The sequence below is a fragment of the Anabrus simplex genome, chromosome 1, assembly GCF_040414725.1.
Source record: "Anabrus simplex isolate iqAnaSimp1 chromosome 1, ASM4041472v1, whole genome shotgun sequence".
NCBI lineage: Eukaryota > Metazoa > Arthropoda > Insecta > Orthoptera > Tettigoniidae > Anabrus > Anabrus simplex.
In genome coordinates, this window is record NC_090265.1 from 1,631,046,136 (window position 1) to 1,631,065,021 (window position 18,886).

Consider the following 18,886-nt stretch of genomic DNA (forward strand, 5'->3'; position numbering starts at 1 on the left):
ATATTCTAGCCTATAACAGTGTAATTATTAATGATTCCACATCAAGTTCATCTGAGATCATCCAAACAAACAGAGTCTTACAAACCCCATCAGACCCCTGATATTTAACATCGCAACCTCCAACATTGTGAAAGCAATCGAGGTAATGACAAACTTATCACTGTACTTATAAGCAGACGACATGGCTCTGGCTTCAAAAAACAAAGAAGACCTTCAGACGGGACTGGACAATGTATCCACCTGGACAGATGCTAACAGATTAAGAATTAACGATAAGAAAACAGTACAAATGATCTTCAGAAGAAGGAGAAAAATAGCAAAATCTCTCACAAAATTCTGTTCCTCTATGTAAACTTTTGCACATTGTACACATTTCCTAATTAATAATAATAAATTGTCTTGTAGAGAGGAATGTTACTTACCACATAAAATTATTTAAAAATACAAAAACTTCAGGAGTTATAAATCAGATTATGAAACCATTGTTAGCTTTTTTAAATTTATTTTTTAGAATGTGTTTTACGTTGCACCGCTCAGATGAGTCTTATGGCGACAATGGGGCACAAGAGGCCTAGGAGTGGGAAGGAAGTGGCTGTGGCCTTAATTAAGGTACAGCCCCAGCATTTACCTGGTGTGAAAATGGGAAACCATGGGAAACCATGGAAAAACAGTGGGGTACAAACCCACTCTCTCCTGGATGCAAGCTCACGGCCAACTCGCACTGTCATTGTTAGTTCAAAGAAAGACAAGTACAATGCTATGGAAGTGAAACACGGACAATAAGACAAACTGATGCTGATAAAATCATAAATTGAATTGGGAGTATAGTACATACAGACCAGATTAATGACAGGATAATTAAAGTTGGACTTGAGAGTGGAATCAAGGATTTTATACAGGTTTGTGCACCCCAATCAGGAAATGCAGATGAATGTTTAGAAGACTTTCTAGAAGAACTGGAAAGTTGTATTGAAGACAAAGAGGTTGTTGATAGGGTGGATCATGGGAGACTACTGGCAAAAATGAGTGCAATTGGACTAGACAAAAGAGTGACTGAATGGGTTGCTATATTTCTAGAAAATAGATCTCAGAGAATTAGGGTAGGTGAAGCTTTATCTGACCCTGTAATAATTAAGATGGGAATTCCTCAAGGCAGTATTATCGGACCTTTATGTTTTCTTATATATATAAATGATATGAGTAAAGGAGTGGAATCGGAGGTAAGGCTTTTTGCGGATGATGTTATTCTCTATAGAGTGATAAATAAGTTACAAGATTGTGAGCAACTGCCAACATTACCTCGAAAATGTTGTGAGATGGACAGCAGGCAATGGTATGTTGATAAACAGGGTTACAAGTCAGGTTGTGAGTTTCACAAATAGGAAAAGTCTCTCAGTTTTAATTACTGTGTTGATGGGGTGAAAGTTCCTTTTGGGGATCATTGTAAGTATCTAGGTGTTAATATAAGGAAAGATCTTCATTGGGGTAATCACATAAATGGGATTGTAAATAAAAGGTACAGATCTCTGCACATGGTTATGAGGGTGTTTAGGGGTTGTAGTAAGGATGTAAAGGAGAGGGCATATAAGTCTCTGGTAAGACCCAACTAGAGTATGGTTCCAGTGTATGGGACCCTCACCAGGATTACCTGATTCAAGAACTGGAAAAAATCCAAAGAAAAGCAGCTCGATTTGTTCTGGGTGGTTTCCGACAAAAGAGTAGCGTTACAAAAATGTTTGGGTTGGGAAGAATTGAGAGAAAGAAGAAGAGCTGCTCGACTAAGTGGTATGTTCTGAGCTGTCAGCGGAGAGTTGGCGTGGAATGACATTAGTAGACGAATAAGTTTGAATGGCGTTTATAAAAGTAGGAAAGATCACAATATGAAGATAAAGTTGGAATTCAAGAGGACAAACTGGGGCAAATATTCATTTATAGGAAGGGGAGTTAGGGATTGGAATAACTTACCAAGGGAGACGTTCAATAAATTTCCAATTTCTTTGAATTCATTTAGGAAAAGGCTAGGAAAGCAACAGATAGGGAATCTGCCACCTGGGCGACTGCCCTAAATGCAGATCAGTATTGACTGATTGATTGATTTGATGGGAGACATGAATGCACATGTTGGAACGTACAGGGAAAAGAAGAGATAATTGGCCCCTATGGCTATGGAAACCAAGATGAAGTAGGAGATTTGGTAATATATTTTTGTAAAAGGAATGGATGAATTGTTGGCAATACATGCTTTAGAAAAAAAACTCACAAAGTAACTAGATATGGTTGGGGAGATAGAAAGACAAAGACAATGATTGATGTTATTCTGGTGGAGAAGGAGAAACGTAGACAACTGGAAGATGTGGCAGCAATGCCAAGAGCAGATTTCGAAGGAGACCATAAAGTGGTGGTAGTCGAATTAAGACTTGGTAAAATAATGAAGTTAATGGAAAAAAGGGAAAGAAAAATAAAGGGATGGAAGTTAAAAGAGAAAGAAATAAGGGAAATGTTTCAAGAGGATCTGATGAAAGAAATTCCCAAAGATGACATGAACAGAAATGTATTTGTAAAGTGTGGAAGACTATCAGGGAGGAAAAAGGAAAAGGAGACTCCTTGGTGGAACAGCAGGGTAAAGGAAGCAGTTAAAGAGAACAAATGGCTTGTAAGAAGTGGATATAGGCAGCAATAGTACAGAAAATTGGCAGAAATATAAAGAAGCAAAAAAGGTATGTAAAAAAATAGTACAGGATGAGAAACAGAAGAGCTGGGAAAGTTTCACAGAAACTTTACAGGTGGATATAAAGGGAAGTAAAAAGGTTTTGTATGGTTTGGTGAAGAACAGTTTACGAAATAGAGAAGATAAAAAATTTGTAAAAACTGAAACAGGGCAGATATTGACGCAAAGAGATGACATACTAAAAAGATCGGAGGAATATTTCTCAGACTTGCTAAATATTGAATACAGTGAACTGGTAGATGAGAAGGCGTAAGAAGAAACAATGGGGAAAGAAGAAGAACAAGAAAAGGAGATATCGATGTTAGAAATAGAGGAAGCCATACACAAAATGAAGAGTGGTAAAGCATCAGAAGTGGATGAGGTTACAATGGAAATGATAAAAGCAGCAGGTCCAATTGGGATACAGTGGCTGTATGGATTATTTAGAATAATCTGGAGGAAGAAAAAGATCCCAGAAGAGTGGGGAAAGGGCTTAATTAGCCTGATATTTTAAAAAGGTGATAAAAATGAATGTAATAACTACAGAGGGATCACCCTTATTGCGCATGTAGCTAAGATATCTGAGAGAGTATTGGAAGGAAGACTGAGGAGGAAGCTAGAAAGAGAATGGAAGAAGAACAGTATGGTTTTAAGAAAGACAGATCAATGTTTGACCTGATCTTTACATTAAGACATATGATGGAGAAAAGGTGGGAGTTTGGAAAAAGACATAGTGATGACGTTTATTGACAATGAGAAAGCTTATGAAAGTGTGCCCAGACAGTTGGTATGGGACACATTAAGGAAAAAACCAAGTTAACAAAGTGGAAGTGCAAATGATAAAAGCTATGTACAAAAATTGTGTTAGTAGTGTGAAGACTAGTATAGGAAAAACAAAATGGTTTAAAGTTGAAACTGGTCTCCAATAGGGAAGTGTACTATCCCCCATACTATTCATCATAGTCATGGATGAAATTCATAAGAACATTAAACAGAGATTGAGAAGACAGGCAACAAGAGCCATGATGTTTGCAGATGATATAGTGATATGGGGTGAGGATGAAACAGAAGTGCAAGAACAAGTAGATGTATGGAATCAAGAGAGAGAAAAATTTGGGATGAAAGTAAGCACAGAGAAAAGTAAAACAGTAGTGATGACAAGGGAAAGGAAGGAAGTAAGAAGAAAGATAAAACTGAATGGTAAAATTCTGGAAGCAGTTAAAAGTTTCAAGTACTTGGGAAGTGTGATCACAGAAGATGCAAAGATTACTGAGGGAAAAGAATACAACAAGCAAACAGCTTCTACCAGAGTGTAAGGGGTATTTTGTGGAACTAAGATGTCCTGAAGAAATGTAAGAAAGTATTATATTCAACCTATTATGAACCCATACTAAGCTATGCAGTTGGATCATGGACTACAACAAAACGAGAGGAGAGTAGAATACAGGCAGTGAAGTTGAAATTCCTAAGAGGTATCGAGGGCAAGACAAGAAAGGATAGAATTAGAAATGAAGAGGTAAGGAAAAGGACAGGAATCTTGAAACTTCAAGACAGGATAGAAACAACAAAGCTAAAGTTGTATGGGCATATGATGAGAATGGGAGAAGAGAGTGCCAAAAAAAAAAAAGCTTTTTCAGAGAAGTTAACAGGAAAGAGACCACGAGGAAGACCGCGAAAGAGGTGGACAGATTCAGTGTGAGAGTGCATAGAGAAGAGGGGAGGAAAACCAGAAGATGTACTTAAAAAAGAAGAAGAGTGGTGGAGAGACAGGCAGCGATGGAGGTCCTTGATTCACAACCCAACCCGGGAAGCTGAAAACAGGAAATAAAGATGATGAGTATAGTACATATATTGTCAAGAAAAATGGAAAAATCATGTCAGAAGAATGGATACAGGAAAATTTCCTTGAGAAATTCTCAAATACTACCTTAAAGGAGCCAACCCCATGGTGTAGGGGTAGCCTACCTCTTACCTGGGTTCAATACCCAATCAAGGTCAGGGATTTTTACCTGTATCAGAGGGCTGGTTTGAGGTCCACTCAGCCTACGTGATTACAATTGAGGAGCTATCTGATTGTGAGATAGCGGCTCTGGTCTAGAAAGCCAAGAATAATGGCTGAGAGGATTTGTCGTGCTGACCACATGACGCCTTGTAATCTGTAGGCCTTTGGCTGAGCAGTGGTCACTTGGTAGGCCAAGGCCATTTGGGGCTGTTGTACCATGGGGTTTGGTTTGTACTGCTATAAAAGAACAAGATCCATCGCTCATCCAATGAAATGTTGGTGAGAGAATGCTTTATAGGATCGTAACAGGCCACTAGGTCTAGTACGTGAATGGATGATGATGATGAGGGTGATGATGTGTTTTTAAGGAACGGAAGTGTTGCATTTTTCATACCATTGAGTGTAATACATGGAAGGAATAGTAACTCTACCTTGCGAACTTGCAAAGATAGAGGGTATAAAAATAATGAAAATCTTCTAAGGACAATATTTCCTTATTGCAAACATTCATATGTACTGTCAGCTTTACTTTTCATTTCCTGATAATTTTAACAAACTGCAGTGTTTGTCAAATGCTGTAATTTTCTACATAGGTCTTACTCATTTTACTTTTTCTCTTTAAAACCTGTCTAAATAAACTATATCTTTTTGGAGTACCTAGAAATTTATTATTCAATAACAAAACGTACTACCTTTCTGGACCTTGGCTCAGGTAGGAATGAATGTCACATAATCAGCAGGATGGATCCCAACCCTGTTAATATTGATTTCTGAAGCCAGGGATTTCACAAATAACTCAGATTTATCCTGCAAACCATACAAGTTTAGATCAATATTTTTACCTGGAACTTGGTGAACTCGTCGGCGCGTAGCTCGTCCCTCGCCAGGATCAACCTCACTACGTGCTGTGGCAAGAGCGTGAAGGATCCCAGGTTCAGAACCTCGTTGCCGTGCTCGTCCACGAATTCCAGCACCTACCGACCAGTACAGACACTAAAACAGCACTCCACATAATACTCTCACCATATACAGAGACCTGAAAATGTACTGGGTGTAAATTACTTTATACTTTATGTTAAATTTCTCAGCTACTCTGCTATTCTATGTGCTTTGAGTATGTCCCATAAATATCAAGTAAAGTGAGTGTGATGAAATGAAATGGCGAATGACTTTTAGTGCCGGGAGTTCGGCTCGCCAGGTGCAGGTCTTTTGATTTGATGCCCGTAGGTGACCCGCGTGTCATGATCAGGATGAAAATGATGATGAAGATGACACATACACCCAGTCTCTGTGCCAGCGAAATTAACCAATGATGGTTAAAATTCCTGACCCTGCCGGGAATCAAGCCTGGGACCCCTTTGACTAAAGGCTGGCACACTAACCATTTAGCCATGGAGCCGGACAGTGAGTGTGACAGTGAAAGGTTATTATTCAAACTTTTAGAAGTACCGTACCTTACTTACAAACATATTTTCCACATTATTCCAATTCTTTTTAAAGATTGTAAAGCATATGAGGCATAAATAAACTCTTGCATATTTTATCTTGTAATAATAATAATAATAATAATAATAATAATAATCGTATGGCCTCAGCTACCGTTTGCAGACATTTCGATTTGACGCCATCTGGCTGTCTGCTCGTCAATTTCGACGTTCCGGTTTACTCTGTCTGCCATCTAGCGGACCTAGAGTAAACCGGGTCTCTCTTGGGCGTCTATGGCTGAGATTTAATTAATTTTGTCGGGTAAATACCAAATGTATCACCAGAGATCTTTTACATGCCGACATCGTACGACATGGAGTGTCGAATGGACTTTTCTCCGCCCTTCAAAAATCCGACTACCTCTGCCGGGTTTGAACCCGCTATCTTGGGATCCAGAGGCCGACACTCTACCACGGACCCACAGAGGCAGCTTTTTATCTTGTAAATATCTTATCATTAGATGGTAGATATTTCCATACCTACTGTACATCATAGCAAGTAGAAGAATAAGTGTGGCACTAGGAGGCCCGACTGTGGAGAGTGGTTCAGCGATCACCAAATGCTCCAGCCAGGCTTTAGTTTAGTTACTGTTTATATAGTATGCGTACATTCTGGGTGATGTTATAGCAAAAAAAATCAGAAAGTGAAAAATTCAGTTACATGTGTTCAGGAGTGTGGTGAATATTTGTAAATGCAGCATTGGTGAAAATGCCAATGCGTTTTGTGCTGAGATGTCGATCTGGATATATATCAAATATGCTGTATGTCAACACTTCTTTACATCACCTGAACATGAGAAGCTTTTCTCTGTGTGGGATAGGGCTTTTTAAAGAAAAGGCACTCCTCCTAAGTGTAAATTTTCTATTTTTGAATGCTATTTCACTAAGGATCTTTTAATTAACGTAGACTCATTTGTTATTGACAGGAAAAGTTCTGACAGATATAACTGAGAGCTGTTCTACATATTTTTCCTAACTTGCTATCCTATCTCAGCAAGCCCTTAAACGTTTGGAGGTTCCCTGTTAAATGGAAATTACATGAAGAAGACTTTTACAATGAGAAAATCAATCAATCAATCAATCAATCAATCAATCAATCAATCAATCAATGATCTGCATTTAGGGCTGTCACCCAGGTGGCAGATTCCTTATGAATTGTGTACCTAGCTTTTTCTTAAATATCTTCAGGTTCCCTGTTAAATGGAAATTACATGAAGAAGACTTTTACAATGAGAAAATCAATCAATCAATCAATCAATCAATCAATCAATCAATCAATCAATCAATCAATCAATCAATCAATGATCTGCATTTAGGGCTGTCACCCAGGTGGCAGATTCCCTATGAATTGTGTACCTAGCTTTTTCTTAAATATCTTCAAAGATATTGGAAATTTATTGAACATTTCCATTGATAAATTATCCTGATTACTTACTCCTCATCCTATAGATGAATATTTGTCTTAATTTGTCATCTTGATTTCCAACTTTATCTTATTATGATCTTTCCCACTTTTAAAAGCTCCACTCAAGCTTATTCGCCTACTAATATAATTCCACACCATCTCTCCACTGACAGCTCAGAACATATCACTTAGTTGAGCATCTCGTCTCCTTACCCCCAAGTCTTTCCAGCCCAAAGTTTACAACATTTCATAAAACTACTCCTTTGTTAGAAATCACACAGAACAAATTGTGCTGCTTTCTTTTGGATCTTTTCCAGTTCTCTTTTCAAGCAGTCCTGATGTGCCTCCCACACACTAGAACCATACTCTAATTGGAGTCTTACCAGAGAATTATACGCCCTCTCCTTTACATCCTTACCACAACCCGTAAATACCCTCATAACCATGTGAAGAGATCTGTAACCTTTCTTTATAACCTCAATAACGTGATTACCCCACTGAAGATCATTCCTTGTATAAACACCTAGGTACTTACAGTGATCCCCATGAGGTACAATCACCTTGTCAACCCAGTAATTAAAACTGACAGGAGTTTTTGTATTGGTGAAACTTTCAACCTAACTTTCCATCCTGTTTACCGTCATACCATTGTCTGCTGTTCATCTCACCACATTGTCTAGGTCTTTTAGTAGTCACTCTCATTCCTGTAATTTATTTACTACTCTATACAGTTTAACACTTGCAAATAACCTTATGTAGGATTCCAGTTCATTACTCATATCATTTATATATAATTATAAGAAAACATAAAGGTCCAATAATAAATACATCTGAAGTCAAAAATGTACCGCATGGTAGTCTTTCCTGATGCTCTATATGGTGTGAAATATCAGCCATCCGACAAATCCAAGCATAGGATGGAAATGTGAATACTTTGTTGATCATTGGGCATTACCCTCCTGGATGATGTTAAGAACGACACTGTTCACCAGCAAATGGGCATTGCCCCCAGTACTGAGAAAGCAAAAAAAAAGCTTTCAGTGTGTGCTGCATCTGGAATAGTCGCTAATCTTGCCCACCACTTTGAAATAGATTGACACTATCAACATGGACATCTGAAATAGTGTTGGCATGACACAGTAATGCTGAATTGAAGACTGCCAAATTAAGGCTGGATGTTACCCAGTATTGTGCCAAATGGTGTGTTATGATGAAACAGCAGACTCTGCTATAGTGGGAAAATGTGAAGAAGAAGAAGAAGAAGAAGAAGAAGAAGAAGAAGAAGAAGAAGAAGAAGAAGAAGAAGAAGAAGATGATGATGATGATGATGATGATGATGATGATGATGATGATGATATGATGTGGGTCCAATAATACTGCCTTGCTGGACCCCCAGCTTAATCATTACAGGATCAGATAATGCTTCACCTACTCTAATTCTCTGAGTTCTATTTTCTAGAAATTTATTCACCCATTCAACAACTCCTTTTAGTCCAATTTATTGCCCTCATTTTCATCAGTAGTTTCTCATGATCTACCCTATCAAAAGCCATGGATAGGTCATTAGCAATACGTTCATTTGACTTCCTGAATCTAAAATATCTGCTGCATCTTGCTGGAATCCTATAAGTTCAGCCTCACTGGAATAACTTTCCTGCCTTCTATCAAACAAGTTAGTAATTTTGCAAACATGTCTAATATAATCAGAATGAATGCTTTCCCGGAGCTTATATGTAACACATGTCAAGCTGCCTGGCCTGTAATTATCTGATTTATGTTTATCACCCTTTCCTCTGTAGTCTGGGGCTGCCTACAATTACAACTCTCCATTAATTTGATATATTTAGCTTCCTTATGAACTCATTGCCTTTACAGTAATATATCCCCAGATATTTTATCAATCCTGGCTGCTTTTCTAGCTTTCAACTTTGTATCCTTTTATAGGTAAATTTCAATGCTTCACCATTGTCAGTCCCCTCCTCAAACTGGACATTATTGTTGATATCTTTTCATTTTTAACTCATAGCACCAGTTCAGGCAAACAAATTTTTACTACAAAAACACATCTTTTATTGAGAACTATTGCCCACCACTACAAATCACACACAGCTAGCAGTTCAAAGAATAAAAAACAAGGTAGACAAATTGACTCAATTTCTTCAAGGATTAATACACCTGAGTTACCAACACATAACCTTAATGTAGATTTCTTACAACTAACACAAGATATATATCTATGATATTATTTATTTTTATGAGAAAGTCACAGCATTCCAACACTCCCCCCTCTTCTCAAAAAAGAAAAAAGGACTACACTTCAATCAATTATCCCTTCATTGCAATCCTATAAGCCTACAGAAACTCTTAAGTTTCTTGCTTGGTAAATTCTTTGTGAACAAGTCTGCAGCATTTCTCTTTGATGATACATACACAAACTCAATGAACCTTTTTTCTACTAGTTCTCTATATACTGGTACATGATACATGATGTCAATATGTTTTGACCTTTCACTCACATTATCATTTTTGCTTAATTTAATTGCTGCTGCATTGTCAGCAAAAACTTTACAAGGTGTATCCATAAACCTCTCCAGTCTTAGCTCAAATAGCAAATCTTTCATCCAAGTTACTTCTCCAGATACCTCTGCCATTGCCATGTATTCAGCGTCCATGGTAGATCTGGCAATACAACTCTGTTTCTTACTATACCAAGACACTGCTCCCCCTGCCACTGTGGTTACATATCCACTCACTGATCTTCTTGACTCAGTATCTCCTTCCCAATCTGCATCACAGAATACTTGTACAGACTCTTCACAATTTTTAAAACATAATTTTAAATCTCTAGTATCACATAGATATCTCATTATATGCTTCACCTCTTTCCATTTTCTAATCTTAGATTTTTGACAATTTTGGCTAACTTTACTCATCACAAATGCAATGTCTAGTCTAGTATTACTTGACAAATATAGCAAACTTCCTACACACTGTGATAGATGGTACAATCAAATTCCTTCTCATCGTTTTCAGCTGCTGTATACTCGCTTGGTAAAATAGTCTTGCTCGGTTTACAGTCACTCATGGAAAAAATTAGCAAGTAATTTTTCTATGTACAGACTTTGTCTCAACATAACCCCTTCTTTTGTCTGTTCCATTTTTTATTGACAGTAAGTTTGTTGCTTTCCCTATATCGTTAATCTCTAACTCATCTGCCAACCTTATTTTTACCATCTTAACAACCTCTTTGTTAGCTATTACAATTATATCGTCAACATACAAACCAATGATAGAACTCTCCTTTACATACACACATGGTTCTTTGACACATCTCTCAAAATCTAGCCTTCTTATTATAGCATCAACACAAGCATTCAAGTCTTTACTCGAATTCGGAAGTCCATAGATACTTTTCTTCAATTTACATACATTATTTTGGACACCCTTTTCTACGAACAATTCTGGTTGTTCCATCTATACAGTACAACTGATTTCACTATTTAAGTAAGCACTAGTTACATCTAGATGTTCTACAGTCCAATCTTTACGTACTGTAATGCCTTGTTTTCCTCTTTATAACATGACTAAATGTTTCATCATAACTAAGGTTCATCTGTCTCTTAAAACCTTGGGCAACCAATCTGGCCTTATATTTCTGAATGTTATCCTCACTGTCATATTTGAATGAAAACACCCACTTAGAACTAATTACCTTGATATTATTAGTTCTTTATACAATTTCCCAAACATCCTTCTTTCTCATCCCATTGATCTCCACTTTCATGGCTTCCATCCAGTTATCAGTCTCTTGGCTTGACATAGCCTCCTCAACTGTTCTAGGTTCCACTACACTACCATGTCTAACTTCCATCACTGCCTTACAATCTGCACAAGTCTTTCCTTTCCTCTGTCTTATTGACCATCTCAGATTATTCCCTGCTCTTGTATTGCTATAGACTCAACCTCTAGTTGTTCTTCCCGGTCGTTGACTCAACAGCCAATGTTTCCTCTCCGTCCTCCCCTGTGTCTAATTAAGTCCCTAATTTTATCTCTGGATCTTCAATGCACAATATGTCAAAGTATGTTTCACCACCCTCTGCCTTTGGTACATTTATATTTTCTATAATATTGATTCCAGGACCTTTCACCATAAAGGGAAATATCTGCTCCTCGAATACCACACTTCTCTTCACTATTACTTTTTTCTTTCAAGACTCCATAATCTATATCCATCCTTAGTACCTGCCTTGTACCCTATCATAACACATGACTCTGCTCTGGAATCCAACTTCCTGCTGTCTACCCTCACAGGCCACGCCTGACATCCAAATACTTTCAATATACTTATTTCTTCCTCATCCAACTTCCTACTGAACCACAGTTCATATAGTACCTGAAAATTTATTGCTGAGGATGGGAACCTATTTCTTAAATAGACTGCAGTCATTACCGCTTCTCCTCAAAATTCCTTTGGTAACCCAGACTGGATCAATAGACATCTAACAGTATCAAACATCATTCTATTCTGTCTCTCTGCTAATCCATTCTGTTGTGGAGTTTACAATACAGACCTCCTATGAGTAATACCCCATTTTTGCAATTGTGCTTGAAACCCACTAAATGTGTACTGTGTACCATTGTCAGATTGTACTACGGTACCTTAATTCCTACACCATGTAACTTTTCTACCTTTGCCTGATATCTATGAAACACCTCCAACACTCATCCTTATTTTTCACACACACAGCCACATTATATCTGGAGTATTCATAAATCATAGTTACAACATAATGAGCTTTTCCAAGTGATGGTGGACTAATTTTTCCAACTACATCAGTGTGCACAACATCACCTGCAAATCCTACTTTGAAACCTTTGCTGGTTAACTTTCCAACGGATATTAAATTTGCACCCAAGTTTGGTACATACAACACATCTGTAAATGTAATTGTCCATCCTGTTGACATTTTTACTTTCACCTTACCTATACCTCTAATATCCAGCTTACTGTTATCTCCTATTTTTACATTCCCAGTCACATTTGTTGACATGTCTATAAACATCTTCTCTGTTGGACACATATGATAGGACACACTTGAATCGAACAGCCAATCTCTAATTTTCTCAGTTCCTACAGAAATTTCATGCTCATTGCTTTACTTACTACATGTATACTTTCTGAGCTTACCACTTTTCCACTTGCATTCACTGATTTACTCTCCTGAGATGATTTGGCACTATTTATTGTTTGACATACTTTAGAATAATGTCCCAACTTACTGCAATTGAAGCACTTTTGGGTACTGTGACAATATTTAGATACATGTCCCTGTTTACCACAATTGTAGCAACTATACTGTTTTCCTTACCCCACATCTTATTTCTTGATATATCATTTCTGTTGCACAGTCATGGCTTCAGCTTCATCCTCCTCATGTTTTTCAGTGTCATAAGCCTTTCCTCCATTTTTCTGAAATTTCTTTCTGCTTTCCTCAGTGAGTATTCTTGCCTTCACCTTCGAGATTGTCAGTTTCACCAAATCAGCTTCCAAGGAAGGTATACAACCTGCATATTCCTCTGTAAGATTTCCGATGAGTATCCAGCTTTACTCATTCTCCTCCACAGTTGGTTTATTATTGCGAAGTATTCTTGTACATTCATGTCCTTGGGCTTTAACAAATGAGTTAATTGTTTCAAGGTCATAGCACCATTCACTAGCCCTCCGTCATTGCACAACTCATCCAGTTTCTCCCGTGACTTTTTTTGCTGATTCAATATCTGCAATGTCACTTTCAAAATTTTTTCCCACATATTTGAAAATAACCGCTAGCGCAATCACATTGTTTCGCGCTCGTCGTCTCGTTTCTGTCTGAGGCAATTGACAACCTGGCGTATCTTCATACCCTGTAACTGATTCCCACACATCTTTCAACAACAGTTCTTGTTTCAACTTCAATGCCCACAAAAAATAGTACTCCGCGGTAAGCTTAGCCACATTCCTATTCAAAGTTTCTTCCCTGGTCCACGAGGTCGACATTTTTTTCTGTTAATAATGTCACAACTCGCTTTGTCCATTAATTCTCGTTACTCCATTTCATCTCATATTGTCTGGAATGTACTGTGGCGCTCTGGCACTCTGGGCCCATAACCTGTTGACATCTCTTCATATTTAGCTCATAACACCAGTTCAGGCAAACAAATTTTTACTACAAGAACATCAGCTTCATCACACACATCTTTTACTGCAAACTGTTGCCCACAACTACAAATCACACACAGCTAGCAGTTTGAAGAATATAAAAAACGAGGTAGACAAATCAGCTCAATTTCTTCAAGGGATAATATACCTGAGTTACCAACCAACACATAACCTTAATGTAGATTTCTTACAACTAACACAAGATATTGCACCCATAAGCGAATTTGCATAATTAATGTATGAATTAAAAGTTGAATAATTCGCATATTGGAATACAACAGTAGGCTGTGAAAGCTGGCAGTCACAAAGCAACATTCTGGCGCCGGTCAGACGGCAAGGAGATCCGCAAAACTTTTCTCATGGCACGAACAGCATATAGCTGGCCTAAGTGGTACATCCAATAAAGTTTATGGTGCCGACAAGGAGTGGGAACTTTCTACTCGGTTCTCACGGGAAAATCACGCGTTGAGACCTGACCTACTTAGAAGTGCAAGAGAGAAAATGATAATACCCGTCAACCCTTGGCAGAAAATGGAAGCATCCATGCTGCAGAGAGCGCGAACGTCTCAGCCAATCACAAAATTGCAAATTTAAATGTTTGTCATAGCGGGAATACACAGCCAGTATTTCGCTATTTGGAGCCCGGAGTAGTTGTGGAAAAACAGTGTCCTGACTTCCTAATAATATTTGAAAATTTATCGGTGCAAATGTGTGATTAATTAGTGGTTAATTAAGAAAATTTTAATTTTACACGGAAGAGTAGTATCGCCCAGGAACTGAACCATCATGGCGGGAAGAGAGCATTCTCAGGAAGAAAATAACGCCGGTGACACGCGCCGTCGTATGGATTACCCTGTGATCGTTTCCCACGGCGCAATATAACAAGTAAGTCAGACCGAAATTAGGAAGATTTTGTACATATTTCTTAAAGCTTTAACCTACGGACATATGATAAAGCGGTCCCAAGTGCAAGATTACTACGCCACATCCCTTCCACAGAACTATTTTCGAAGTGGGGGGAGAACTGTTTACAAAACCAACGAGCAGAGTGGTGAATCTTCAGTTAGTTGTTGTTTAATCCAGACGTGTTGATGTCTAATTCAGTCTTGTATGGAGTGAGTTCAGTCTTGTGTGAACGTTTCTTTGTGAATTCTGAGTCTGGTAGGAACGCGAGCAGAGACACTTGTTGGCATCCGAGTGAGGCATGTATTTACTTGTGAGAGTAATATTTCAGGAGAAATGAACACTTTAACAAACTTTTATTTTTATTTGAATTTATGCAGAAATAATCAGGCAATAGCTACACTTTTCAACACTTGCCTTAAATGAACTTACACAACCAACCGAGAGGGACAATGGAACATGTCGCAACACGTAACTGCATAAAATTTTTCTAATCCACATGTAGTTTGGATATTTGTTGAAAGGCCATTTTATTCTTTTACTTTGGAGGACGATTAGTATACAATTTCTCCACACATCATTGGAAGCAGTTTAGTTTGTTTTCATCACTTTCAATGAACTGTTATGGCAAGCGAGATGTTACGAGGGAGAAATTAGTTAAAGCAGTTACAGAGAGGAGAATGACTTTGTTTCATTAATGGAAGGCCGCGGTGTTAAGACCTTGACTACACTGTTATGTTCCGAAGAGGTGAACAACCGGTAAGCCTTAAACAAACAAGCTGAGAGGGGTGTGTGAGGCACAGCACGACGCCAGGCAGGTAGCGGAGAGAAAACTTTCGACTTCACGTCAGGTGTTTATGCAGTGTTATTGTATAATCTTCATTGAAGTGCTAGAAAATGCGAGTGTTTATGTAAATGTGAACGTGTGTAACGCCTTTATTAAAATGTATCAAGTATGCGTGTGTGATAATTCGGAATACCACATCAGCTTCAAGATGGAATTCTAATTCATCATGACAGAGCCCGGAGGGTGATCCAACCTGCCTCCAGCACCAAGGTAATGAGCAACAAAATGTACAGATAAATATGTAGGACTATGAACCAATCGATGATCAAATGTAGCTTAGACTGTTAGATACGATTGTAAATAATTCACGTAATAATAATAATAATAATAATAATAATAATAATAATAATAATAATAATAATAAATGTGAGCTAGGGTTATTTGCGCACTCTCTTTACGTAGATGTGTTTTGCATATTATTTCTGGATCATTTTGTAGTAAGTCACTTTGACAGATTAGAATGCTATCTTACGAGATTTAAATAAGAGTAGCGCAGATTTGATTAATAATAATAATAATAATAATAATAATAATCATGTTATTATAACGTTAGTCATGAGCGATATTTCTGTTGAAGTTATGATTTTGTAGATGCCGCCTTGTTGATTTTTAATGCTTACTTTTGCTACTAGCGCATTCAGCTTGTTTCATGTTGTGTAATCATCATTCAGATGACCGTTTCCGGTAGCTCTTATACCGTGTATTTTTGCGACGATTTGGTGGACACGCGAATATTTATTTCTGTGTGTAGTTGCGGTTACACATTTGTCAATAGCCGTGTTTTGAGAGGCAATCTCATCATTTTAGTAAACAGTTAGTGACAGGAAGCCATTGATAAGTCAGCTCTGATATATTGTAATATGTGAAGCAGAGAATGATCTAAAGATCGAGCTAAGTGAATAATATCCCTGATGATCTGCGTTGATAATGGAAATGTGATATTTGGGCCATGTCATGAACAGTGTCGTAAGAAATAGAGATGTGCACGACAGATATTTCGCCCGCCGGATATGAGCGAGGCCGTATTATGAGTTACTACGTCGAGAATAATGATGAGTAGATAGAATTGAGAGATGAATAATTTAACCAAGAGTGTTAAATATGTAACGACATGGATTATGATTGTAGGCAGAAGCCTGTATTGTTTCAAATAGTTTCCAGGGAAAGTAGATGCTCGGCAAATATGCGAGTTAAAGCACGAGGTAATATGTGAGCAGAGCGACGAATCAATGTGTATTTTGACAGTCATGTAGAATCATGGATGACAGGTAATACCAGTAATTATTGTCCATAAAGGCTGAATAGTGTCATGGCCAGACATTTTTTGTCTGAGGTTAGAAGATTGCCATCAAATTCACAATATTTTTTGTTACTTGTAGCTGGGTAAAATTTCTTTAGACTCCGATATTTGCGCATTTTTTCTTTTATTTTCAGCAGGCAGCGATGTTCGGGATCTAGATTTTTGTTGATATTCTTTCTTTGTGTATCTTTTATCACTGTATTTGTAGGATCTGATCATACGTGAATTATTTGTATTTGATTGATGTAAATAGATAGGTGTAGTTAGGTTAGTTTTGATTTCAGTATTTTTTTTTTTGTTGGAGCAGTGTTTCTCCATTAACAGGTTCATTTATGTAAATAAGATTTCATGTGTTAGGATAAGAGATCATCGATTAGTTCATAGTCAAAGCTATAGTAGAAATCCACTACGTTTCAATTAGGAAATGAAGCGATCTTTAATAAACCAGTTGTATCATCAGTGCCGCAAATGAATTAGGTAAATGAGATGGAATCTGCCTCCATCTAGTGGTGGTACCACAAATAATGAAGTCGTAATGGAAATGCAGGCAGCGGCAAATTAAGTAAATTATGTAAAAGGATCGCTTTCATTTGAGATGTAAACATGAGGCACTTGGCCTAATTATTTTATATGTTAAGAGGTCCAGGCTATCATAGTCATGCAAGTGAGGTTTAAATAATTAAATAAGTGATGGTAACACTCAGGTTCATATTTCAATAATTCCTTGTTTAAACCACGAGTAGTTTAAAATGTGGCAATGGTTATGTAGTAGATGAAGTACAATGTTCATGGTTGTTTTCTTTAAATTCTTTCTTTTATTTGTTACACATGGTTAGTGCAGTCCATGATTATTTAGAGTTGGGTGTTTCCCAACTGAGTCACATGTGTTAAATATTTGATAAATACCTCTGAGTCAGTGTTGATTTGATGACTTCACCTATTAATTATTCAACTACGCAAGTTTATTTTGAAAGGCATTTTCAATGTATTAAAAATCAGTATTTCAAATGAGGTGGTATTTCTGACCAGTGGTATGATTTTATTCACATCATCGTCATGGAGACAGTGTGTCGACATAATCTTGAATAATTTAAATTTGATTGACCTTCAGTCAATTTTATTAGGCAGATAATTGAGTTATTGTAAGGTAGATTTTCTATTTTTTTTGTTTAATTTCTATTTCATTTCACTTTGTTTATTTTTCACTAGTTTATTTTCAAATTTTGGCACTTTGCACTTTGTTCAATAAATCAGTTTATTTATTTAAATTTTAATTCAGTCTTTGGGTACTGTCATTTATAGTTTAGTTTACCCCACCTTTTCATCTCCTCATTCCCCGATCGACGTGTGGCCTATCAACCCGTGGGATATTCTCGGACACACCACGACTGAGGAAGAAGAGTCTACATGCAGCGGTGAGTATCATTTAAATGTCATTATTTACAGGAGCAGCCAGCGCACAGAGGAAGAAAGAAGATCACCTCATTTGGTGCCTTTGCAAGGGCACAATATATATGATATTATTTCTTTTTATGAGAAAACCACAGCATTCCAACAATTATCCTTATCAGTAAATCCTCACATACACACTCGCCTTGTCTCCATTAATGACCCCTGAAATATCCTTCCTGGAACATGTTTCTGCCTTAAAGTACCTATACATGTTTTCCATTTATACCTAAAATTTATGTGATTGCCAATTATGTTTGCCATCATATTATCATGTTAGCTAACTCTTTTGCTAAATTCAGTTTCCTAGATCCTTCAATATCACTTTACTTTCACAACCATTCCTAACTACATTTTTCCCAATCTGTACCTCCTTCTCAATGTATTTCTCTGTTATCATATGTATCATTCCTTACCACCTTTAATGGAACATACATTTTTTTTACACTCCTCAGCAATTACTTTAAACTTATCCCATAGACTGTTTATATTTTTATTTGCCGTTTTCCACTGATCATTTTTTTTAAATTCCCCCATGCCTCTCTTACCAGCAATATTTTATTGCCTTACCCTCAATTACCTCCTCTGCG

At 37.4% G+C, this 18,886-nt stretch overlaps 1 protein-coding gene across 1 annotated transcript in view; it reads right to left on the minus strand.

Annotated features, from left to right (window-relative positions):
- Nucleotides 1-18,886, minus strand: part of gprs (speckle type BTB/POZ protein) — a 173,596-nt gene that overhangs the window by 38,067 nt on the left and 116,643 nt on the right. The window contains exon 6 of the mRNA XM_067154117.2: nt 5,552-5,683. Within this exon, the coding sequence (XP_067010218.1) occupies nt 5,552-5,683 (132 nt within the window). The remainder of the gene's footprint in view (nt 1-5,551; nt 5,684-18,886) is intronic.